This window comes from Lethenteron reissneri, chromosome 17, assembly GCF_015708825.2.
Source record: "Lethenteron reissneri isolate LAM-NWPU_2019-01 chromosome 17, ASM1570882v1, whole genome shotgun sequence".
NCBI classification, from domain to species: domain Eukaryota; kingdom Metazoa; phylum Chordata; class Hyperoartia; order Petromyzontiformes; family Petromyzontidae; genus Lethenteron; species Lethenteron reissneri.
In genome coordinates this window covers 136,967-162,879 of record NC_083795.1, presented here as the reverse complement: position 1 = coordinate 162,879, position 25,913 = coordinate 136,967, and the positions used below count along the sequence as shown (strand labels likewise).

The following is a 25,913-nucleotide window of genomic DNA, read 5'->3' as shown; positions in this document are numbered from 1 at the left end:
TTAACTCGGACCACCGTCCCCTCACTGGGCGACGAAGCAAACGTTACCACGTAAGAATTTGCGAGCGGTCAACGCGTACGGAGACTGACCGCCATAATGGGAACGTGGAATTTCCACCACCGACTTTGTCCCGACAGCGCAGGCATGCGGTGCCCGGTCGCTCGCTCGCGCGAGCGGGGAGCCCCCGAGTGCGGTTTGTCAAAACGCGAGCAGCGCGGCGTTCTCACCGGCGCCCGGCTCGCCGGGCTTGCGGGGGCTCGCGGGAGCCGGGGGGAACTCCACGGCATCCCTCTCTTTGGTCTTCTTGCGGATGGGACTCAGGGAAGGGGCGCTCGGCAGCGTTGGCAATGTGGGCTGCACTCCAGAGCAGACGGTGGTGATTGAGTCAAATCACAAGTCGCGCACGCGGTGTTCGTGCCTTTCTTAAAGCGCGAGGCTCTTGCGAAGGCAGGCGCTACGTTTGGCAGACACGGTCTGCAGTAGGTTCGCAGCAAGTCTACTCTTTTTGAATGACGCCAGATTTTGAATGTCCACGGCGAAGCAAACGGCACGTAGTATTTTTACGACTAATATACCCGCAGTATTAACCGGGGTGGCCTGCCGAGTGGCGACCGTGGTACGTCACCGGCCGATGTGCCCGGTTCCCGACGACAAAGTGGAGACAAAATATCCACCATACCACCCCCAGCAGCATCCTTAGGGGGGGTGCTTATGCGAGATAGATGGAGAGAGTGCGAGCGTTGCCTTGAGAGTGGGCTGGACGGGAGGGACGTCATCCAGCACGTGCGTGCAGATGTTGAGCAGCTTGAGCAGGTGGGAGAAGAGCTGCTCCACCATGGGCACCAGCGAGCGGTCGGCTAGCGCGGCCCACGGCTCCTCCACCTTGGGCATCGCTGCGTCGTCCTCGGACACGCATGGCCTGCGCAGCGACCTGCATGCCACCGCTACGTGCACAGGACACGCGCTCGCCACCCGGCACTCCTCGCCTGGCACTCGCCGCACCACACTCGCCACCCGGCACTCACCACCAATCATATGGTAGGGGCGAGTGTGTCCCTAGGACAACCACCGTTAACTTCCGCACAACGTTGTACTCAATTTATCCATCCCATTAGGATGATGAGCCGTGTCAACACCCAACTAGGATTTGAACTCGCAACTTTTTGACTGCGCCCGGCAGTCGGCCGGAAAATTTAACGAGCAGGAACGACGGCAATTCTCGTTGGTCGCTCGGTGTGCTCCTACCGGCGATGAGGTTCCCCGTGAGCAGGAGGGCGTCCTGGTGGGCCGGCAGGTCCAGGGGGAACCACGACGATGAGAGCAGCGTCAGCAAGATGGGCAGCACCGACACGCGGCCACCCCCCTCCACACCCGTCCTGCACACGCGCACATGCACACAACAACAACCGCCATTCGCCACTAAGTGGCGGTGACGCCACCACGATGCTTGTGCCAGGCTATGTGCACGTTGAGGCCACGTGAAGTGTCGAAGGCTCGCTGACAGGTCACGGGATAGATCCAGGTGTAATGGATTCGCTGACTAAGATTTAGCAGATGCACAATGTGTGCCCGCTTGCTGCACTTTAACTGCAGGGCACTCCACTCACTGTGGGGAGCTTCTAATTGCCCAGTAGCGTGCTTCAAAATCTTGACACCGCTCGTACCGGTCTTTGGCAAGTCAACTCAGGCCCACATCCTCCTGTAACGGATCAGCCCATCTCTTCTCTATCCTGTGCCGTGCCCATTTAGTCCTCTCAATCCGGCCAGACAGAAGCTGCTTGGGCATGCAGTGGCTGGGCACAGACAATTCTGCACTGCGGGGATGACGCCTTGCTTGGCGTCCCATACCTGGGTATGTTTGTCAAGGGCAGCTGTGGCCTCGCATGTGCTGGCGGTGGGGCTGGTGCAGGCACAAAGCCACAGTGCCAGCCATTGCTCCACATGCTCACGGGGTACGCAGCTGAGAGCAGGTACAGGGCTTCACAGCAACCAAACTGAAACACAAGACAGCCACACGGTATTAGATGGGCAGGCAAACACAAAGATCCCCCGGATAGCCTTAACAGACTGTTGGGGCAAGTGCTGTTCGCGAGCGCCTATGAAGGCCGGTATGGCACCATGCCCGGCCGCCTTTGTCTCTACATCATAGACTGCCAATACGCTCACCAGCTTAATAACCATTGCTGCAGTCTACATCATAGACTGCCAATACGCTCACCAGCTTCATAACCAGGCTACAGTCTACATTATAAACTGCCAGTACACTCACCCAGCTTAAAAATCAGGCTACAATTTACATTATAGACTGCCAGTACACTCACCAAACTTAATAACCAGGCTAGTCTACATTATAGACTGCCAGTACACTCACCCATCTTAATAACCAGGCTAGTCTACATTAGTGGTTTTTCGTTTTTATTATTTTATTTTATTTGTATTTATTTACTTATATTTTTATATCTACGTAACTTTACCGAAAGAACCAAATAATGTAATGTGTAACAATGCTGAACTTACACTGCAGATTACGCAATGTGGTTTCCACTTAACAGCAACATCGCCACCTACTGTATGACATTTGGTATTTCATAAATGATTGTAATTATTATTCACGATTCAAGTAAAGATGGCCAGAACTTACTTTTAAATGTCGCGATTTGGATCGGTTGAGCGCCGTGGAGATGGCTGTGATAATTCTGGACAAATTGTTTTCCAAAGTTGCGTCGGTCGTGCAGGATGTCTCGTAGCCACGATAGGGACTGCGAGAGACAAGTTTCACATTTGTTTTGCGTGTGTGTATGTGTGTGTACGCGTGTACGTACGTGTGCGTGTGTGTGTGTACGTGTGTGTACATGCATGTACGTGCGTGTGTGTGTGCGCGCGTGTGTGTACGTGTGCGTGCGCGTGTGCGTGTCTCTCACCACGCAGCAGCCGTGGCTGCCCCGGGCGCGTAGTACCGCGGTGGTGCGGAGTTCTCGTGCACGAGCAGCTCGAGGCAGGAGGCCGTGTGGGCCCTCGCGATAGCCACCACGGGGTCGCTCTGGGCTTGGTCGCACTCGAAGAACAAATTCGGCACCAACCTGTGCAGGGACGCGGCACGAACGGATTATCCCGTGCGTGCGCCGCGCGCTCCAACGACCTTCTCGTACCCGGCCCGCCCGGACCGCGCGGTCCCTGGCGGAGTCCGCCAGGGTTCATCTCCGGGCTCGACACCGTCCCCCGCGGGGCCTCCGGCGTGGAGGGCCGTGCGCCGAGTGGTGGCAGAGCTCACCTGGAAAGCGAGGCGGCAGCCGCGTGGCGCACCCTGCCGTCCTCGTCGCTCAGCAGGCGCAGGATGCTGGCGACGGCGCGATCTTGCAGGCGCTCCTGGTAACAGCACACAGCGCACGCACCGGCACGCAGCCGGTCAGGGGGGCGTGGAGGTTGCAGCATGGATACCGTGCAGGTAACGTCTGCGCGACATCGCGGCGACAAAATGAAGTGATGCAAAACACGAAAAATATGCCTTGGTGAGCCCGGGTTGAGTAGTGGCGTGGGCACATGGTGTCTCTGTGTATTGTGGGCTTAGGACACGGGGGCTCGAGAGGGGGCCGGGACCAGTGGTCTGGATTTGGGGGCTGCCATACCCCATAGGGGGTGAGAACCACCGCTCTGCACAGTGTCAGCAACATTTTAATACAACATAAAAAATATACAGTAAAGTATATTTTACTAATGTATAAACAGTTGCCATATTACTTTGCTTGAATTTCAGGTTGTCCAAGTTATTCAAGCGAATTGGTAATGTTCGTTTTTCCAACTTGCATCTCTAAGCCAGCACAGTGGATGGAGAGGAGTGATGGGGATGTGGTGGCAGTGTTACGTTGGGATGTAAATCCATGAGGCCAAGTGGCTTCCTGCTCAAATGTGCATCGAGGGGGGTGAATCTCTACAGAAGACAACGACTGTTGACTTCTCCACAAAGTGGTGCCTATTTTAAACACCCTGGAGGGATGATGGGCCAAGTCAACCACCCCCGCCCTCCCCCCTCAACCAGGATGTGAACTCGCAACCTTGAAATTGTGAGCCACTCGCTCTTCCGCCGAGCAGCCCGGCTGTCGAGCTTAGACAGCCAGAAAGTCTGACGTGATGCCACAGCAAGCAGTGCATCAGCCTGCACCAGGCACCCTGCACTGAGCACCCTGCACTAGGCACCCTGCACCAGACACCCTGCAGCAGACACCCTGCACAACTGTCCTTGGTGGACAACGGGGGCAGCGCGGGTGAACGTACCTCGCTCTTCTCATCGCATCCAGAGTGACAGCCGACATTCTTTTCCAGAAAAGCAATCAACCTGAAATAGATGAACAATCACAGTCTCTTAGCACAGAGATCAATCACAACCTCTTACAACAGTGATCAATGCCTAGACAGAAGTAAATTAACCTACTTGTTTTGCTGCCATCATACCCTGGCCAGTCGGGTGTGTGCGATCCGCCAACCCTCGCCGCCTGCTCCACGGTGCCACGGCCAGTGGCCGAGCCAGGGAGGCCGTGGGGGGCTTCCGGCGTGCGGCACGAGCCTCGCAGGGGGGGGCCGCTACCTGAAGTCAATGTCGGCCACGGTGTCCATGAGCTCCGTGCGGACCAGCCAGTACGAGTTGTCGTGCAGGTGCAGCAGGGCGGAGAGCAGCGTCAGGCCCAGTCCACTCTGCTTGCTGTTGCACAGCTGCATCACGCAGTGCTGCACACGCACAGACACGGGTCCCACACGCGGCCCGCTTCGAATGCTGTTGGGAAAACCACTGTCGGCGAGAGCCACCTGACCCGGACCCTAACCTATAACGGCCGGCAGAGCGCACAAGGAGTTGATGAGGACAGCTCCATCTCGGACACCTGTCCCTCCCCAGTGCTGATGTTGACACACTGCACCAGGCATTCATTGTAGGCCAAGACGACCAAGGAGTGTCCCCCAGGACCGCTTCAAAACACATTCGCACACACGAGTCCACCTCGTAGGGAGTTGCTGGTGGTTACCCCATCGGGAGGGTGTGGAATTTCCATCATTGGCTCGGATCCTCTTACCCACACCCACACACAGGCCACGCAGCCTCACCCACACAAACACACAGGCCACGCAGCCTTACCAGCACCCACACACAGGCCACGCAGCCTTACCCGCACCCCCACACAGGCCAGCCGGCAGGTGACGGACGACGAGTCCTTCAGGGCCAAGTGCAGAGGACGGACGACATCTGGAAATAAATAACGCCCGGGATACCTTCACACCCGAGGGCCAGCCACACATCACTCGTAAGTATAGCCCAGGGCTCGGAAACCTACGGCTGCGGAGCCGCATGCATGGCTATTTCATTCCTGCTTCATGACAATATTTATTCTGGCACACGGTCTCAAATTCAAATGCATTGCGGCTATTGACGTAGGATTTTTTTTTTACCAAAAACCCAATAAAATGGCACTTCTGGTCATTGTGCTAGCCGACCCCTGGTACAGACAGTCCCAACCTGCTGAGTATTATTACGAAGCTTGTTCACCTACGACACTTCAAGAATCATTTTCAGGAGGGTCCTGCCAAGCTTTCGCAGGAGGGGATGATGTTGCTGCTTCTGTGCGATCCAAATTGAGTCATTTGCAGGAAAATTTTTCAGCATTGGGATGTTTGGAGAATATCGGTTACATTGTGTGTGTGTGTTTTTAGCATTAAAGTGAGATGAAAACACTGCTTGCTCTAGCGGAGGTAGTTGCTACTGCAGCGCAGCACTGCGCCGGCACGCGTGCATACGTGTGCGTACACATGCGTGCGTATGTGCGTGTATGCGTGCGTACGTACGTGTGTGCATACGTACGTATGCGCGTGTGTATGCGCCTGTGTATTTGCTTGCCTACGTTTGTGTTCGAGTTCGATTCCCGCTCACGGCCAACGCCACTGGGGAGACAAAGGCGGCTGGGCGTGGTGTAGGCCACCCACCCCCTCGTGTGCCGTGCTGGCCTTTATAGGGTCTTGCTAACAGCACTTGCCCCAACAGTCTGTTTAGGCTATACTGGGGATCTTTGTATTTGTGCACGTGCGTACCCTCCAGTTCCGCTGGGCTCAGGATCGCGCTGTGTGGCGTTGCCAGCACCGCGCTCACGATGACGCCGCACAACACGGCCACGTTTCCACGCAGCTGCGGGTCGGGGTGCGAGATGAACTGCAGGAGGTCGCTCAGCTGCTGCTCCTCTGGGGACGGCACAGGGAACGCAGTCGCAACGGCGCCACGGTCAGCCGATGCGGAAATACAAACCGCGCGTGCGTAGCGGGCGGCGTGGTGGTGTTACGCGCCCACGCCGTCTGGCGGTCACGCCGGGACCGCACTGTTATGCTCTCGCGCACGTGTGTGGTGCTGTCCATGGGCGTGGTGCTGGCCACACACCTCCTCGTGTGCCGTGCAGGCCTTTGTAGGTGCTCGCCAAAAGCTCTTGCCCCAACAGCCTCGTAAAGGCGACAGGGGCGACTTTTGCCTTCACCCGTGCGAGTCCACACGTGCGAGCCGCATGCGGCCGCTAACGCAGGTGCGCTTGTCTGCGCGCGGTGCACAAGGAGCGGGGGAACGCGACGGCGTGGGGGATGGGAGAACGTACGTGGCTCCGGGTGGAGCGCGCGCCGGTAGAGAGGCAGGAAGAAGGCCGAGGGCAGCATGGAGACGGCAGAAGCCACGCAGCCCACGGCCAGCGCCTTCATGCTCACCCGGACACACCGGTCCGACACCAGGCCTGAATTCACATACACGCACACAAAGATCCCCCGTATAGCCTTTCCAGACTGTTGGGACAAGTGCTGTTAGCGAGTAGCACCTATGAAGGCTGGCACGGTACGTCAGGGGTTGGGTGGCCAGCACCATGCCTGGCCGCCTTTGTCTCTCCAGTGGTGAAGTTTACACGTTGCACTGGGTCCTCATACGAGGCTGATTTAACATAAGAGAAGCCCAGGACCGGTTCAGTTAATCATCAGTGGCGTTGGCCGTGAGCGAGAATCGAATTCGGGTCGCCAGGTTTGTAGCGGAATGTACTAACCACTGCGCCACCTCTCGTCATACGCACGCATGCACACACACACAAGCACTGAGACCAAAGTAGTCACTTTTGAAAGCGTGATTGACCTGGGTTACACCATGGAAGCAAACAAAAAATCAGAGCAAAGACAACCAAATAGAAATCAGAGCAAAAAAAAAGGAAAGAGTGCCCAGAGAAATTCTCACAAAAATGGGGAGAACTTTCACCAGGGGAGAGGTCATACACGCCTATTTGTTATGCTGCCTCAAACAGCAACCACACTGCTCGGCACACAGGCGTGTAGCAGGAATAACGGTTCCATCTCGGCGCCATGCGGGCGCTGGATTGCGAGTCAGTGCCCCGGCCTGGGCTCACGGTGCTCGTGAGCGAGCCGAGCACACTGACCGTTGGGGGTGCCTGTGAGCAGGAAGGAGGCCGAGATGAGGCGGACGCAGTGGATGATGGGTGGCGTGTCTTCGTCCGTCATCTCCCCCACAATGCCCTTTATCACAAGCGGCTGAGATGCACGGCACATACGAGGAGGAGCAGCTCGTAAGCTTCACAACGCGCACAACGTCCGTCTGCACGAGAAGCGTTGCGCCGCCTTGTGTGCAAGTCAAATCGACCACGCAGGAGCAGCGAATCAAGACACAACGTAACTGGTCATGGCCAAACATCCCAATCGCCCCCACTTTGAAACTACTGCTGTAAAACACAGTGGCACATTTACCAAATGTAAAAAATCACAAGTTACTGTTTTTATTTAACCAGGAGGGTCCCTTGAGATTAACTTCTCACTTCAGATGTACCTAACATTTACAGCACAATCAGCAGACAGTAGCAGGTAACATACGACACATTTCCTAAGAACTGCATTTTGTGTTTATTTTGTTGTCCTTCCCCCACATCTCTGATGAGCACGGTTGGCCACGTATGGTGCAAAAGAAGTCCAACATACATAAACCAGTACATCCATACTGGAAATAATAAAAATAAGCACATAATTAATATAAATTATGAATAAAGGAATACTATAAATTGACAAGTGGTATAAAATATTATAAAATGTTGTAAAAATTAAGCTCGTGGAAAGAAGTAGCCAAATTGGACCGTAGTGGGTACATCTTGAACGTTACGAGAACAATATTCAAGCTCTGTTCAAAGCCACGAGCTGAGACGCCCAGCCTCGTTCTGGGCGCTGAGTGGGTCGAGTGGGGGATGCTGCTCAGCAGAGAGAGCGCTGAGCAGCCCAACGCAGAGCTGGGGGGAACTGGGCGTGGGGGAGCTGAGCGTGCGAGAAGCCTGGCGGCCCAGAGGGGGGCCGCTTCCACAGGAGACGCCAGTCGGAGGAATTCACGATGACTTCCCAGATGAACGCAGGAAAGGCTCTCACACGCACATGGTCAGCGTGTTCTTAAGACGGATGGTCAAATTCGTCATCCGGGGAATCCACAGCGAGCCTCAACACCCTCTTTCCTGGAGGATTCTGCATTGGGATGTTTGCCCAATTCCTCAAGTAATATTTCACACGTTGGAGGAAAATTAGAATAACCCATTCATACACCGGGATGGAATTGCCGCGGGCTCCCCGCATTGCGACCACGGCCTCTTTCGCCCTCACCTTGCTTCCCTCCGCGCCCGAGCCGTCAAAGTCCTCGTCGGCGCCCTCGGGCGGCGGAGCCAGACGCGAGCGCGGCTGGAGGAGTGCGGCCACTCCGGGGGCTGCCGGGGGAGAAGGTGGGTAGCCAAACGGCGGGCAAAACGATTGGCTTAGCCGAGATGGCGCGAGCCCAGGGAGCGGAACACAAACGGATGACTCCGCAGGCCAATGTGGACGCAGCAGTGATGGTTCAACAAAGACAAACTATGGACCGGTTTCAAAATTCAGTTTCTCATCAGCAGAATCAGTCTCTGCTTGAACCGATGCTGGTGAACTGCCAGATGTTTCGAGGCAAGGACTGGTTTTGACATTCAGCGTCTCATCAGCAGAGTCAGGCTTGAACGGATGCTGGCGATTGAAGCCGTGTACCGTGACGCGGGGTCCGGTCTCGGGGCAACGCGTTCCTGGACTCCTCCTCCTCCTCGTCGCCGCCGCCGCCGTCGGGCTCCTGCAGTGCGCCCATGGGTAAGGCCGTGTACTGCAGGTCCCCGCAGTCCAGCACCTCACAGCAACACACGCAGCATCCAGCTTCGAGACGACATTCAAGTCGGATCACAAACACCATGTGGCAAGAAAAGGGATTAAATCCACAACAGGCAACGTTTCAGGCAAGGGGCCTTCTCCGTAGCACAAGAGGCCCATTACCTGAAACGTTGCCTATTATGTACTTATTGACGGATGTGTTGAGTTGTTGTTTTTGTGCTTGTGCACCGCTAAAAATGCAGTACCGGCCAATTTTTGTTCAAGTTTCAACAACGCATAAATATATACATCGCAGCATATAATTACATGTTTTTATGTTACTGTTTTTTTCAAGAGAGTCCGAGTCTCAAGACTCTTATTCAGGAGAGTCCTGCAAGTTTCCAAAGTCGGGGGCAATGTTGCTGCTCTGTGTAATCCCAATGGAGTAATTTGACAGTAAATTTTCAGCATTGGGATGTTTGGCCTATCCCAGTTACATCGTGTTTTTTTTCTTAAATTCTGTTCAGCATTGGGAGGACACCAGAGAACCCGGAGGAAACCCATGAAGAACAGGGGGAGAACATACAAACTTCTAATTGAAAGGTGCCCAAGCTGGCAACCAAACTTGGGACCTTGCATTGAGGCACGAGTGTTACCACGGGGCGGCCTGCCGCATTCCAACCGCCAACCTTGACAACAAGCGGCCACCGCGGGGCCACCGCGGGGCCGCGTCACCGGCCCGAACGGACGTTGTGAAACGGACTCGTTGAACGCAACGGCAAACCCCACGCAGGAGAATGAACGGGGACGGCGGTCGCTTACGGGTTCCGAGTTGTCGGACGGAGTCACGGCAGAGTCGGGGCCCTCGGTGGTCTGGGAGCTCTCGCTCACGGGGGAGGTGGGGGCGGGCCGTAGGGATGCGCAGCCCACGGCCCCCAGCGCCTCCAGCGAGGTGGCGCTCAGCTGGCTGGAGCTCTCGGCCGGCTCGGTGCTCAGGCTGGTGGAGTCGGACTCCTCGGCGTTGAGGTCAATGGAGTCGGAGGAGTCGAGCGCGTGGAGCAGGCACGGACGCTCGGCGGCGCCGGGCTCTGGCCCGGCGCCGCCCGCGCCGCCCGACAGCGTCGACAGCGCCGATAGCACCTCGCCACTCTCGCTCAGCGCCGACACTGACACCGACGGCGGCAGCGGCAGCACAACAGCGGCACATCCGGCGAGTGAACACAACGCGCCACCTTCACACGCCTGTCCCATCAGCCACACGGCCGTCTACGAGAGTATCCATTCCGCAGCACTGGCCCAACACAAGCAAACTCTGGTCCGGTTTCAACATATAGTGTCTCATCAGCAGAGTCAGTATGTTTTCCATCGTCCCATATTTCAATAGCTTTTACTGGACATGTTTACTTTTACAATCACTCACAGCATTCATATCTCAGTAGTGCTGTTTGTTGGTGGCCGTTCCTGTTTTTGGGCCTTTAGGCCTGCGATTTACAAGCGCGATTAAAACATTACGTAAACATTTTGGTAAAAACAAAACATAGTGGCAGCAATCGTAGCCCTGGACGAATTAACGATGAAGGAAATGAGAGAATTACTGACGGCGGAACAGAGGAGGCCTGCATCACCCGACCCGTAATGCCCCGAGAGTTGCAACTCACGCAAGGCCGTGTCGGGAGAGGGGGTCGGGGTGCCGTCACTCCCTCTAGCCTCCACATCATCCTCCAGCACGTCCTCCTCTTCCTCCTCCTCCGCTGACAGTAACTTGGCTGTGTAACCCACACACACACACAGCATCATCTACACTACTGCGTAACCCACACACACACAGCACCATCTACACTGCTGTGTAACCCCCACACACACAGCATCATCTACACCGCTGTGTAACCCCCCCACACACACACCATGCAAAATGCTGACAGAATACAAATGAAAGTGGTGGAGCCCATATGTTTCCAGACACGATGACAATGATGACGACGATGATGACGACGATGATGACGCTAATTAATCTACACTCCAAATAGCAATGGCCACGGTGGTTGAAGGCCCGAACGGGGCGGTGTTGCCTACACCCGCGCAGGACACGCACACACGTGGTGACACGGCACATGGGGACATCACACACAGATCATCTACAGCACTCGCGAAACAATCGATTACCTTGTGCTTTTGGTAAAACAGGACTAGCCATTTTACGCCACCCTCCTGAGGCCAGCACAAGAAGGAAACAAAGACTGTAGTAAAATGTGGGTTAAAGCAGAATAGTACAAGAGGGTTCCAGTGATCGTTGCCTGTATTGATTTCTGTAAAAGGGCAGAGCGACACACGGACAGCCAAAGGCACACACAGTTACACACATGGAGAAAGAATGGAGGGCTAAAGTGAATCACGTCCTCTGAACTTTGAAGAAAATAAGATTGATTTAAGCAAATCAATCGCCTCAACGACTAAATTTGGTTTGACTATTTTTGGAAATTATTTATGAACATAAACTATGTTGGTTCTTTTGGTAAAGTCACGTAGAAGGGAAATAATAAAATAATATAAAAACAACAATATCTTTATATTACTTTATTATTTCCCTTCTACGTTACTTTACCGATAGAACAAAGAATATGAATCCCTGCAGTCACGAAAGCTTTAAATAAAAAAATTAACTATGTTGCTCATTTTGTACAGACCATGTGGGTGCAATCGGCATAAATTATGTTAACGAATGCGAGGGAGGGTGTGGGTTGGGATTCCAGAGGCGCGCGGCGGCGAGGGTTTGCCCAGGGTTGGGTGGAGGCGCCGTGCAGGGTTTTACACGGGAGGCAGCTGCTGTGCCCATTTGCTGACCTACCCGTTCATCCCATTCATCTCTCAGCGGCGCTGTGACAAAATGTGACCTTAACAGATCAGACGCTCTGTCCTTGACGCTGGGGATTTGGGCCCCTTTATCTACAGTAAAAAAAACACATTGGAGACCAGCAGGGCAGCCTAGGTAATATCAATATTTTATGAGATTCTTTTTTAATTTTGGTGACTCGTATACATACACTCTAACTGGTATTGGCCAACATCCCAATGCTGAAAAACAATTACCTGCAAATTCAACCAACGGGAGACTAACGAGGACAAAAACGATTGAATTTTACCGAAGACGTCACGAGACACAGTGGGAGCATGAGAGCTGCAGAAAAACAGCGTCTATCAGCACTGGCTTCTGGAGGGTTTCCAAACGAGCTCAAGAGTAGCTGCTGCCGATCATTCCCGGCCAGAGGTCGTCTCTCACGCACAATGCTACGTCGCCCAACCCCTGCTGTGGCTTCGTCTTCAATTTGAGTATTTCACTTTCCACAAGATTCTAAAGTTATGGTGAACGCCTATGGCCAGAGTGAATGGGGTTGTTATCGGTCACTACCAGATGCATGCGATCGGCAATGTGATTTGATTTTACGTTTCAAAAGCAGACTTCCGTTTGGAGCAGGAATAGAGAGGGCCGCAGCCTGCCAAGAGGCCGCAGCGTGCAAAAGTCGCCACTGCGGGACGCTCCGGGGGGGAAGCGGCAACACCGGCAGCAGACCGGCCCCGGCGTCCCGCGACAGACAAACAACGTGAAACCGCGCGACGACCGTCGCTAAAACCAGATGCCGACTCCGACCGCGGCCGAACGACGCTGGCGGTACCGACGAGGCTGGACGCGCTGGCGGAGCGACGGGCACAGGGCAGGGGGTGGCGGATGCCGCCGGCCGTGGTCAGCGCCAGCTGCAGGGCGCTCGGTGGCATCCGCAGCAGCTGCTGCAGCATCTCGAGCGCCGTGGTGGCCACGTTGTGCTCCGGGTGCTGCGTGTAGAACAGCGTCACCTCGTACACCTGTGGGGAAACGCGCACCTCTTCCTCGTCAGGGTGAGCCGAGCAGAGACAGTGACACTGTCATGAAGACAAGCAGGATTGACGCTGATGTAACGTTACGAGAATGCCACAGACACAGAGTGCAAACAATTTCCTGCTCAAATGAGCATTGCAGTAGTGGTCCTTTATAGCCCCGAGTTATTGGAATGTTCACATTCGTACGGCGAGAGCGGCGCATAGCGGCTGCGCTGTTGCACGCCGAGGGCTACTTGCCTGCACGAGGACGTGAGGAGCGACGCCGGCGTCGGCCTCGCGCTGCGTCACGCCGAAGCTGCCCTTGAGGCCCGCGTCGGCCGCGGGCTGCTGCACGTGGGGCACAATCGCCCGCAGGCAGTGCAGCACACCGAGCAGCAGCGACGACAGGCGCGCCTCCCCCAGCGGCGTCACCAGCCCTACGCCGCCGCGTAGCACCGCTCGTCACTACGCCACACGGCGCAATTGGACGCGGGGCGGTGGCGCTCCGCTCGCGGTGAGGAGCGAGGTGGACACAGTGATGAGCGAGGAAGGGGGACGCGGTGAGGAGCGAGAGAGGGGGATGCGGTGACGAGCGAGGTGGATGTGGTGATGAGCGAGAGAGGGGGATGCGGTGACGAGCGAGAGGTGGACGCGGCGAGGAGCGAGGCTCACCCAGCAGCACGGAGAGCAGCCAGGCGTAGAATGCGTGCGGGCGGCGTGAGTGCTGGCACACGGCCACGGCGCACGTGGAGGCCGCGCGCCGCATGGCCGCCGAGCCCGACTTGAGGTTCAGCACAAACGCACGCAGCAGTGTCTGCATGGGGCAGAGGCAGTGAGTTCACGACGCGGCACTCATCAGCACCATCGTCACCACTCCTCACTCCGTCGCCACCACACCATCATTCCTCACAGCACCATCATTCCTCACAGCACCACCATCACTCCTCACACCATCACGACCACCACCACTTCTAACACCACCACCATCACTGCCACAAAATACACTCTAACACACTGCATCCACTCACTGCATTTTCAAAGACAAAGTAAAGTGTCATCTTGAAACACCGCAGCCAACAGCAATGCCGTAAAGTTGAGGCCTGAAGGCCGCTGCACAGCGCTGACCGCAACCCAGTCGCACCTTGATCTCGCCGTCGTTGGTGAAGCTGCCCAGCACGCTGACCATCTTGGGCACGGCACCCGCCAGCGTCTCCTGCACTGGCTCCTCCAGCCGGCGGCTTACGTGCACCAGGCATGGCAGCAGGTTCAACATGTAGGGCCTGTGTAGCAGCAGCCGTAGCGGGGACACAAGCAACGGTGGTACCACAACGCAGAGCTCAACACCGCGCAAAACTAGACAACGCCGCAACACAAAGCACTCCGCCGTGCCGCGCACCCTAGCGACAACGGTGCCTACATCGCATTTGACGAACCTGTGAAACGTTACGTCCCTCTCGGTCAGCGAACAAGGCGCTCGCTCCAGTGTACTTCCCCACGGCCCATAGGCGGGCACCACAGGGGATCGAAATGGGAACAAGAGACGCCGTCTCTCCGCGAGGCGGGCGCTGGAGATGTCAGCATGCGGATGCAACCGTTACCTGCACTTCTGAGGTCGGATGAGATGCGCCAGCTCAGCAAAGCGCCAGAGGGCAGCACGGAGACTGCGAGAAGCCCCGTTCTGCAGCCCAACACAACGCACAAGGCCCCCCGTGTAGCCCTTAACAGACTGCTTTGTGGCAAGTGCTGTTAGCGAGCACCTATTAAGGCCGACACGGCACACGGTGGGGTGTGTGGCCAGCACGGTGCCTGGTCACCTTTGCCTCTCCAGTGCTGATGTTTACACACTGCATCAGGTATTCATGTAAGACTGAGTCAACCGAGGGGAGGCCTACGTCCAGTTCAGATAAACGTCAATGATGTTGGCCGTGAGGCGGAATCGAATTCAGACGGCCGTGCTCGTTCAAAAGTACGCTAACCACTACGTCACCGCTCCCGACACATGTCCACACCCACAAATTGCTGCAGTGCTTTCGCCTGGCATGTTATCTTTGTCAAATGTGCGGCAGAATACTCCAAAACAGCAGATAATTCCCCTCCGATTATCAAATGTATTTTACAATGCAGCTCAGAACATGAAGTATTCAAGAGATAATGTCCCTGCAGCTGTAACTGATGAGATGAATGCTCCAAGACAGCAGATAATTCCCCTCTGATTATCAAATGTATTTTACAATGCAGCTCTGTAACTGATGAGATGAATGCTCCAAGACATCACCTTCTTTATTTCCTTGTAGAGCTCAAGCTGGAGCCTTGCCACGTGCGTGTCCATGAGGGCCTACGCCACACGTACCGGGGCAGATAGCCACCGCTGTTAGACAAGGCGGCACAGAATCGACGAAGGCGTCCAGCAGAAGGAAGGGCACGTGCAGGAAAAGTAAAAGGCCGGCTCGACAACCGGCGTCTGCAGCGACAAACGCGCGGCGCATTGCGAGCTCACGCACGTGCACCCAGAGCGCTCCGCGAGGGGGGACATATGGTGCAGACAGCAGCCGCATCCACAGCTCGGACGTCGAGTCACAGCCACCACTCAACTCATACCCACGCGAGACAACCCCGTAATTCCAAGGCCGTCACCTTGATGACCTTGTTGAGACACTCATCGGCCACCATCCTCACATCGGCCTCCGTGTCATCGCAGCACAGCAGGAAGGTCTCCACAGCGATACCAAGAAACTTTGGGAAGTCCGAGGAATTCCTGAACGAGTGGAAACACGCACAGGTGTGCAGCATTGTGTGCACAAAAGCTCGTGGTCTTATCCAGACCACCAACGCAAAAGAACCAAATGCGTGGCCAAAGACTTGTGGCTGTCCCAACGGGCAGTAGTGAGAAAAAGACCCAACCAATGACGACTGCAAGGCTTCACACGCTCCTTGGCAGTGCGTGGCAAGCGTCCGGTGGTGCACACTCAAATTGGAGCCTGTTGACATGGGCACCCACAGAGCTTCCTAAAGGATACGTGCAGCGTTAAGTGGTTGAAACGCTGCATGGAAATCCGAGAGAAGCACTGTCATAGCTCACCTCACATTCGACGAAATGATGGTCTCCGCAATGGTCTGGCAGTACGAGATTCTCTCCTTTTTATTGGCAGGACCTTCCTTTTTCCTACACAATGAATGAAACAAGAATAGAATATTAATAAACAGTAGACTCCTCGAGCCCACTTCTGGCAAGGTAATAAAGCGTACAGATATCATCCCAGCTGCAACACAGATTCTATAGTTACACAAATGCTTCTTCATACGGCCCATGTTGATGCAGAGCAACAACTGTAATTTTACGATGAAGTGGTGGAGCCAAATAACTGTATCAGGAGTAGCAGAGTGGTGAATCATCACTGCTATGATGACGCCTCCTCCTTCGTGTTTGTGAATTGGACGTGGAATCGTTCTTAGTTCCATCGTTTTGTTCTGGGTGAACACAGTCACCGCACAACTGAAAGTTTTGAATTTTGCATTCGTGCTCAATGTAGTAATAATCCTGAACGCAGGACAGATTCAAAATGCAATTTCTCTCTTCAATAAAAAAAATTTGAATTAAAATATGAATTGCAAACATTGAGTTCGTCAGTTAAAGCAGAAGAGAAGAGAAATCACGGAAGGTGTTTTCTGCAATTGGCCACACCACTCCTCGTCCGGTGTCCTTCTTCTGTGCAAGTGGCTTGCAATTGGTAGGTTGCGAGTTGTATTTTGAACTTCTTTCGCACTGTACATAGCCAACCATGCTAATAGGAGTTGACTCAACCCATCATCCCTACGGGGTCAATACAATTATTACTGCTTTGTCGGAAGTCATAGTACTGGGGAATTTCCACCACTGGCTCAGGGCTGTAAATGGGATATTCATAAATAGGTCGTTCTTGGCAAGGATCTTGCTTTAATTTAATTCCCCCTCCCAAAATCGATCTTATAAATACCAATGTCTGTGACCTTGGTGCCATCAAAGCACCCTTCCTCTCTCTCACATCCCCCCAACCCTGCAACGCCATTTACCTCCCCCTGGTAACATCTCGTGCACCCGTGATTTCCTTACTCAGTCTGCCGCTGTGAGCTGAATGGATGTGCATTCCGCTTCCTGACTAAAGAACTCTCCCGCATCCCTCGGCAACACAACTTCAAAATCCCAGCACCAGGCTTTTCACTCGCACTTGTAAATGTGAGTGTCACTCCAATCCCAATTCTATATTAGATCGATCATGAGATTGTCCTTAACATGTTCGAGATCCTAAATGGTCTTGCTTCTCCCTCTCCGCTCCCCTAATGGTACACTGCTCTCCAGCAACCAACGCCTCTTGGTGAAACTCTAATGTGAAGTTTAACTTTATTTTGTGTAACTGTGTGGGAATTCAAGAGACCATGATAGTCTCATTATGCAAGAGTGACCTGGGTTACCAACATGACAAAATCAATACAAACATAAAACTAATTACAACACAGAAGCAAACAAATCAGAGCAAAAACAACCGAATATAAATCACAGGGGATACAACCGCATTGCAGAAGAAATCGAAAAGAGTGCACAAACATAATCAACATTAAATAAAATATATTTCCTTTAAAGTTGGCTTGAACAAAATTATTTAGAAAATCAAAGCTAGATTCTTAAAATATGAAATAGATTGTCTGATTATTGCACGAGTATTTGCAGAGAAAATGATATCAACTAGAGCTGCAAGTGAAATTATCAACCAGAATCAGACAGCTCCGCATCACATTGAGATTTAGATGGAAGAGTAACCGAGGGCATTTAGGAAGCGATGAGATCGCAGGCGTTTGAGGCACGAGGAGAATCGGTGGAGGTCGCTGCTTTTCCTCTGCTGCCGTGACTGTCGCCTGCAATCCCCCCCTTCCTGCTGCTGGTCCGCAACGTGGACTCCTCTCCCCCACATCGCACAGGGAGCAAGGCTCCTCTCGGCCCCAGTCACGGCCCCCCGGCCCTCACGTTCATCGGCCCTCTCTGCTCACCCCGTGCATGCGCTAGCGCACGTGGTCGTGCACGCGCTAGCGCACGTGGGCCGTGCACGCGTTAGCGCACGTGGCCGTGCACGTGCCGCGTGCAGCAACGTCAGCCAGCCCCGTCAACCAGCCCCTGTGCGATTACGTCCTCCCCTCACTGCTGGCGGAAGGGCTCCACTAGAGAGGGCGCGCTAGAGAGGGAGCCCTAGAGAAGACCCTCCAGTCACGTTGGGACAGATGATTGCACAGTTGTGTCGTCCTCGATCGACTGTGCAATCATTGCCTCTGCTTTAAGCCCGAGGCATTACACATTTCTTGCGATGGTTTTCCATTCTGCTACTGCCTCGCTGCCAGGTTTTGCAAACTAAAGGTCACCGTGTGAATCATCTATACACATAAAGAGTGATTTTGGAGACTTAAGAAACCATCAGTCAGTAATTGACTATTTTCCTCTAGCAAGCGGCACCACAAACTTCACTCAGGAAGCCACTGAGACGCGACACGCGCTCCGAAGGGCAATTCCCTGAAACGTCACCGATTCTGATTTCCTTCCATGACCACGGTGCTACCAACGAACGTGGCGAGTTGCTGTAATGTCCCCGTGCTGCTTGTGTGCCACTGCCAACGCAGCGTCCCCAAGTAACCTGCGCAGAGCAGAGGCGCCACACAGAGCGGGGAGTCGCCGGAATAATGGGGACATCCGAGCCCAGTTTGATTGTACAGCACAAATGTAGCGTCGCCTATGGTGTACTATGTAATGTACATAAACAGTAAGAGCGGCCTCCTGCACGAGTGTACGGTTGAACCCATATGGGTAAAACGATTTAATAAATAATAAAATATCCCGTTACACACTTGGAACAATCGGTAGCGTGTCTACTTGCACTGTACCACTTATATTATTGTTATTATTCAACTACAAGCGGAGCTCTCACAACCTAGCCGCTCTCTCGTCTTCTCCAGGCTGAACTCACTCTCACTGCCCTTCAACTCCATGAACTCCCTTCACCGAGAAGAGCTCGTCCTGTCCGCCCATCACACTCCACGTCACCCTCACGAGCTGTCTGTCGGTCCCGGGGCTCTGTCCACTCCGTGGCGCTGTTGGCGTTCACATTCAGCACGAGTCGGGCGTCTCGTCCCTCAAGTTCCCTGTTGTGGTGCCACATCCCTCACCATACCTCCACCCTCAATCCCCTCGAACACGAGAGGCAATATCTCCATGTGTTCCACTACATAAACACAGGTGGCACGCACGGCGCCTGCTCGTGTACTCAAGTACATGGCACGCAGCCGATTGTACATGGCACGCAATGTATACGGCATGTGCTGTACATGGCAAATGGCCATTGAAAGTATCACAATCTGCCAAACTCAGCGTCACCCCCACGGATTTAACAACAACACAGGGTGCAATAAAAACATGGAGAGAGTACAAGTGAGAGCGAGTGGACGGCGAGGAGGAGGCGTGGGGAGACGGGGAGCGAGCAAAGGGCCACGAGGCGATGAGAACCCCGAGATTTCGGTTGCCACCTGTCCGGAATTTTCCCGAACAGTCTTGGAATGGGGTATCCGTGTTCGTGTGCCAGGAATGTGTTTGTGCCGAGACCTGCTACCAGGATTGTGTCTGCACGGCTGTGACAGCTGCCCTCGGCTAAAGAATATATCCTGGGTTGGTCTACAGGGTCATTGGTGGCCACAGAGTGGCCATTACTGAGCCTCGTTAGCAAGCACGCACAGCGCCCCCCCCACTTAGTGCCGTGGCGAGCACGAGGCCGTGTTGGCAGTGCGGTTAATACTACTACTGCTGCTGCTGGTGGTGGTGGTGCTGGGGGTGGTGTCCCATGCCAGCCTAACCGCGCCGTGTCAGGAGGAAACGGAATTGAGTTTCTTGGCCAATTTCGGAAGTCAGAGAACGCGGGAAACACACGTAGATTGGGGGTGCCAATCAAAGGCTCCCACAGATGGATTCAAATAATCAATTATCTTCACTGCCATCTCCGGGCCACTTCGCTGCCCATCTGTGTCGTGGTGTGCCAGACGGGAGACGAGACGGGAGACGAGACGGGCTCGTGTCCGCGAGGTTGATATCACATCGCGTCAGAGGCGGCTGGGAGAGGCCCTCATCCAGCAGTCGACTGACCATGGCAGCTGCTGCTGCTGCTGCTGCCGCCTGAGAGTGCGTGGTGCATGCAGGAAGCACGGCGCCGGTTCACACAGCGCGATAACACAGAGTACAGTGGGGGGGGCGCGCAGCGCCAATGTTTATAGTGCGCGCAGCGAGTGGCGTGCCCATGTGCACAGCGCACACGGTGCACATGGGCACGGTGCGTCCACAATGCGTGTACAGTGCGCGTACAGTGCGTGTTGTGCGTGTACAGTGCGCGTACAGTGCGAGTGCAGTGCGTGTACAGTGCGCGTACAGTGCGAGTGCAGTGCGTCCACAGTGCGTGTACAGTGCGCGTACAGTGCGTGTTGTGCGTGTACAGTGCGCGTACAGTGCGAGTGCAGTGCGTGTACAGTGCGCGTACAGTGCGAGTGCAGTGCGTCCACAGTGCGTGTACAGTGCGCGTACAGTGCGTGGTGTGCGTGTTGTGCGAGTACAGTGTGTGTACAGTGCGTGTACAGTGCGAGTACAGTGCGTGTGTGGTTGTCGGTGTGTAGTGCGAGGTGCAGGCGGCTCGCGGGGCTCGCGGGTCTCACGTCTTGCCCGGCCCGGGCTGCTGCTCGTCCGCGTCCCACGCGGGGCCAGCGCCCTGCGAGGCCTTGAGCGTCTCGAACGCCTTCACGAGGCGCTCCATCGGGGTCATGGCGGTGCCGCGACACCGGCCCCGTGCCTCGCGCGTCACCGAACACAAACACGGGCGGCCCGCGTGACGTCACCCGCGAATGACGTTCCCGACGCGGTGACGTGTGACCCGATATAAATAAATGACGTCATCGCTCAGCGATCACGGCGCTACCAACATACTGTTAACCGTTTGCGTGACGTCATCGCGCTCCACACGATGACGTCACTCACGGTGGGGCCGCCATGTTGCGGCGCCATGGAGGAGAGGGTAGAGCGTGGTTCGTTCCGCTCTCCCCAAATCCTCACCCCGCTCTCTCCCGACACACTCACACGCTACTCTGCAGTGCGCACAGACACTCGCTCGCCAGCCACACTCACACGCTACTCTGCAGTGCGCACAGACACTCGCCCCGCACACTCGCACGCCCCAACACTCCACTGTCTAATACGCACAAACACCACGCACGCGACGGGGCTCTGTCTCGGCTGGAGGCCGCTGCGATGAGCCCCGAGGTACGCGGGGAGCCCGACTGAGGTACGGCATCGTGAGTGGCATTGCGCCGGGTGTGACGAGTTGTTGGCCATACTTCCCCCTGCTGGTTCGCGCGACTTTGTGAAGGGGGCGGCCACGTGTGCGTGTACAGTGTGCACGTGCGTGTACAGTACTAATGGAAACGCGCTGTGTAATCTTGACTTTAAAGCTTTCGTGACTGCAGCAAATCATATTCTTTGGGTATTTCGGTAAAGCCACGTAGATAGAACAAATATCACGACGGTTTTTTTTTCACTTGATGACGATTGCGTTGTGATCGAAACATGATCGTTTTTAATTTTTTCTATCTACGTGGCTTTATCGAAATACCCAAAGAATGAGTTGTGTAATGTCTGGTACGTGTGTGGGACCTATGTCTCACATTCCTAGCCCATAAACATCTCGAAGCTCACCTGTAAACCTAACTTTGTTGCCGAGACTGTCAAAACGGAAGTGTTTAATTGTATTGAACTTAACCAATGCGTCCTAAACGATGGCACTCCCCAGTCGGCCGTGCGGCTGATTTGATGTGCACGATGGACACGCTCTCTCTTTGTTTAGAATCCTGCCCCAAATGTCAGAACTCTTCGAGAATGCAGTTAACATAACGCTTTTATTCTTGCGTTAAGTGTGAATCGTGTGCCCTGGTTCCACTCGCCCACTAACTTTATCTGCAACCTGGAGGAGAGGTTTTCTACAATCGCTGTGCTTCCATGATGCCTAAAATGTCTGACCTGAATATTTGTGTAGACATCCTTCATCTGAGTTGCAGCACAGCCATTGAGACATTCTTGCGAGATTTAATTTACATTTTTGTCTGACTTGAAGTTTTGAAATTATTATTTTTCAAGATTCTGGAGTCGTCGTCGGTTGCAATCGCCTGAAGGTTGCAGGTTCCAAGGTGAGGTTTTGCCCAAGCGGTCAAAACGCGTTTTCCTTTACTTAGTTCTGATTTATTTTTAATTACATCCCCTGCACGTGACAAGCCATAGTTAGTTTCATGAGATGAGTGGTATATAAATAAATAAAGCCCCGTTACAAAATGTAGATGCTCCCAGGCTCGGTCTCATTTAACCATAATATGAACCCGTTGAAACACGTGGAGTCACTTTGCCTCTTGAGCAAGGGTGACGGACCTTGGTTACAGCCAAACGTGGCATGTACACTTTGTTTTAAAACATTTCAATGCAACAAATCTAGTTACAGCTAAATAAACATCTGAATACGCTGAATCATATCTTCTACATATACAATTTCTCGAAATGAATTTTAGGCATGGATTGCTGTACTGGAGTATTGTGTAATTATTGAAAAGTCAACCTCCGTTGCTAAACTAAAACAAGTTAGGACAATTGCCATACATTTAAATCATGTGCTTGTGTTGAATTACTGTTAAACACCCTGTAATAAAGGTGTTCCTCCAAACTCTGCTTCGATGATGCCTAAAATGTCTGACCTGAATATTTGTGTAGACGTCTTCTATCTGAGTTGAAGCAGAGACGTGAAGGCGTGTCTGCGAAATTACATTTCAACTGTAATATCTAACGAGGTTTTTAAATTATTTTCAGATCCTGGAGCTTCAAAGATTTTAATCACACGAAGTTTCACATTCCAAGGTGAGGCTTTAGCCAAGCAGTCAACATGCCCTTCTATCTGCTTATTTTTTGTATTGATTTTGAAGTACATCCTTGAAAATATGGATTGCTGCAGTAGTGGAACGTTTAGCATATCTGATTATATTTCATTTTCCAGGGGGACAGTTGAAACAATGGTGAGAGTTCCTTAAAGTCCTTACACCTCTGTCGGCCCAGCAATATGTATGGGTCCACCACAGTTGATGGCCAGGTCGCGTGCTGGGGAAATGTCACCTCTTCCAGACTTAGGGCCAGCGTGAAATACCCCCCAGAGCTCCCTCTACTGAGGCCATTGCCACCAGTGGCAGAACTTTCAGTGGCAGCCTTGCACATGAGCCCTAATTTCACCACAGCAGCGGTAGAATACAAATGGTGCCGTTTCAATGACTCGCCATATTACATGTGCTTTGCATTTCATGGATTTGTGATTGTTTTGGATTTTTAAGTATTCAAACTGTGTTGTATTGCAGGTGATATCCACGTCTTGAAGATGAAAGAAAATGCATCCAAGCCTTGTCATTGGTGAACATGGAGTCAACACAATTCCTCTACTGAAGTCTTAACACGGGGTCAATTACAGGCATAAACATACATATAGGGAAGTGAAAAGCAAAACTAGGAAACACGAGGCGTTTACAAAAGATGGCATTGGTGGTAGGAATGTATACAATGAAACGGATGCATAACAATGAGTTGAGATAAATTCAAGGCCCTTAAATATACAAGTTATACAAATATACAAGTATATAAAATGACCGGTCATTCCACTTTGAATAAACTGATTCAATGTTCGAGGTGAACATTTTAACTTAGCTTAACCCTAACTTAATACAGATATTAGAATGGCCTTGACAAGAATGAAATATTTAAACTATTACATCTCATGGGTCTCAAAAGAGAACCATTGTTAAAGGGGTAAACAATGAAGTGAGAAACCTGGCGCCATCCTAAAGACAGTAAGAGAAGATGCACCTTTGTCATGGTAAAACACAGAGAAGCTGCACCTTTGTCATGGTGATCGGCAGCGCTGCACCATTGCGATGTACAATCGGTATACACTGTTACGTTGTTTTCAATAAATGCTCCTTTTGCAAGTATTTTGTAATTGTTCAAACACCAGCACCTGTTTCGCACAGCTGAGCTCGGGCCCAGTGTCATGGCCAGCAACAAACGACACTATGTGTGGGACTAGGGATGGATTTTGCAAGTACTGTAAATGTAATCGCAGAGAGGGTCGGGGTGGGTGTCGGCTAATCCGAGGGGGGGGGGTGAAATTTACAGAGGCCGACTGAGTTGCATTACATTTCTAAGTTTGATAGCTATTGCCTTTTACTCTGTAGATTTCACTCCTGTCCGTTGCGCCCGTTGTGACAGCTCCCCTCTCGGATGAGCCGACTCACCCCGACCCTCTCTGCGATTACATTTACAGTACTTGCAAAATCCATCCCTAGTCCCGTCCACTACCCTTAGGTGGTACCCACTACAAAGTCTTATCACCCTTGGTTGTAGCAGCGCTCTCGCTACATTTCCTCAGCAGCAGTCTACCTGCTGTATCTAATTTTTCACCTGAAGACGATGGCTTGTGTTGCTATCGAAACGTGATTTATTAGTTATTTTTCCTATCGACATGACTTTATTGAAAGAACAAAAGTATGAATTCCTGCAGTCACGAAAGCTTCACATCAATATTGACACTATCGGAGTTGTTATCGATATCCCCTGCACTGAATACCAAGATTTGGCGCTGTAGTGGAACTTTCTTAAAAGTATGAATCAAAAATCACCATTTGGGTTCCATCGTCCAATTCTAGGATCCTTTAAAAAAAGATACCTGCTTGCTGGTGCGGCCCAATGACCCTCTTAACAACACCACTGATCCTCGGTGGTTAACACTCAAACCCACTGAGCCTCGGTGGTTAACACTCAAACCCAATGAGCCTCGGTGGTTAACACTCAAACCCAATGACCCTCTTAACAACACCACTGAGCTTCGGTGGTTAACACTCAAACCCAATGAGCCTCGGTGGTTAACACTCAAACCCAATGACCCTCTTAACAACACCACTGAGCTTCGGTGGTTAACACTCAAACCCAATGAGCCTCGGTGGTTAACACTCAAACCCACTGATCCTCGATGGTTAACACTCAAACCCAATGATCCTCGGTGGTTAACACTCAAACCCAATGAGCCTCGGTGGTTAACACTCAAACCCAATGATCCTCGGTTAACACTCAAACCCAATGAGCCTCGGTGGTTAACACTCAAACCCACTGATCCTCGGTGGTTAACACTCAAACCCAATGAGCCTCGGTGGTTAACACTCAAACCCACTGATCCTCGGTGGTTAACACTCAAACCCAATGATCCTCGGTGGTTAACACTCAAACCCAATGAGCCTCGGTGGTTAACACTCAAACCCAATGAGCCTCGGTGGTTAACACTCAAACCCAATGATCCTCGGTGGTTAACACTCAAACCCACTGATCCTCGGTGGTTAACACTCAAACCCAATGAGCCTCGGTGGTTAACACGGAACCCGAAGGGAGGAGACATCGTCTGGCCTCATTACGATCTATGACAACTGGTAAAGATCCGTAGCGCTAAGCTGCAAACGAACGCATTTTCAACAGCTACACATCACACGTTTTATTCAGCGCATGTACGGAGAACAAACGTGTTTTGGGTATTATTGCAGAACTCTCCGTATGCAGGAGTTGAACATTTCCTCTGAATTCAGTAAGCACGTGTTGGGGGGCTGTGCCACGTGGGCGCGTCCCACCGCTGGTTGCGGCTGATTGGCAGGCGCGCTCGTCACGTGGGGGGCGGGGCTCTTGTCGGGCATCTGTTGGTGACGTCTCTCGGCGTGGGTCCTCGTTAAATTTTGTATCCGCGCCGCTGATTGGCCCAATGTAATACGTGGGCGGGGCGAGTGCTGTGATT

General features: G+C 53.0%; 1 protein-coding gene and 1 long non-coding RNA gene across 5 annotated transcripts in view; one reads left to right on the top strand and one right to left on the bottom strand.

The window, feature by feature from the left end:
• HTT (huntingtin) overlaps window positions 1-20,888 on the bottom strand; it is a 47,300-nt gene extending 26,412 nt beyond the window's left edge. Inside the window, exons 1-27 of one of the 3 annotated variants that reach the window (XM_061552700.1) lie at window positions 20,719-20,888; window positions 16,085-16,168; window positions 15,640-15,760; window positions 15,281-15,340; window positions 14,604-14,683; window positions 14,147-14,285; window positions 13,678-13,819; window positions 13,264-13,442; window positions 12,825-13,011; window positions 11,317-11,361; window positions 10,812-10,919; window positions 9,976-10,319; window positions 9,061-9,193; window positions 8,653-8,753; window positions 7,437-7,548; window positions 6,621-6,752; window positions 6,073-6,219; window positions 5,157-5,233; window positions 4,583-4,722; window positions 4,273-4,333; window positions 3,272-3,366; window positions 2,922-3,080; window positions 2,642-2,759; window positions 1,849-1,994; window positions 1,246-1,376; window positions 745-944; window positions 228-354 (exon numbers count right to left, since the gene is read on the bottom strand). In XM_061552700.1, the coding sequence (XP_061408684.1) occupies window positions 228-354; window positions 745-944; window positions 1,246-1,376; window positions 1,849-1,994; window positions 2,642-2,759; window positions 2,922-3,080; window positions 3,272-3,366; window positions 4,273-4,333; window positions 4,583-4,722; window positions 5,157-5,233; window positions 6,073-6,219; window positions 6,621-6,752; window positions 7,437-7,548; window positions 8,653-8,753; window positions 9,061-9,193; window positions 9,976-10,319; window positions 10,812-10,919; window positions 11,317-11,361; window positions 12,825-13,011; window positions 13,264-13,442; window positions 13,678-13,819; window positions 14,147-14,285; window positions 14,604-14,683; window positions 15,281-15,340; window positions 15,640-15,760; window positions 16,085-16,168; window positions 20,719-20,825 (3,475 nt within the window). In that variant the 5' untranslated portion in view covers window positions 20,826-20,888. Of the gene's footprint in view, window positions 1-227; window positions 355-744; window positions 945-1,245; window positions 1,377-1,848; window positions 1,995-2,641; window positions 2,760-2,921; window positions 3,081-3,271; window positions 3,367-4,272; window positions 4,334-4,582; window positions 4,723-5,156; window positions 5,234-6,072; window positions 6,220-6,620; window positions 6,753-7,436; window positions 7,549-8,652; window positions 8,754-9,060; window positions 9,194-9,975; window positions 10,320-10,811; window positions 10,920-11,316; window positions 11,362-12,824; window positions 13,012-13,263; window positions 13,443-13,677; window positions 13,820-14,146; window positions 14,286-14,603; window positions 14,684-15,280; window positions 15,341-15,639; window positions 15,994-16,084; window positions 16,169-20,718 lie in introns of those variants that run through there. The other 2 variants (XM_061552701.1, XM_061552699.1) reach the window with 2 other exon arrangements.
• Window positions 20,889-21,033: 145 nt separating this feature from the next.
• On the top strand, window positions 21,034-24,066 carry LOC133343298 (uncharacterized). 2 transcript variants are annotated; one of them, XR_009755235.1, is made up of 4 exons: window positions 21,034-21,341; window positions 22,190-22,239; window positions 22,907-22,954; window positions 23,443-24,066. It is a non-coding gene; the product is annotated as an uncharacterized LOC133343298 (long non-coding RNA). The 2 variants fall into 2 exon arrangements; XR_009755236.1 differs by having other exon boundaries at window positions 22,167-22,239.
• The last annotated feature ends 1,847 nt before the right edge of the window (window positions 24,067-25,913 follow it).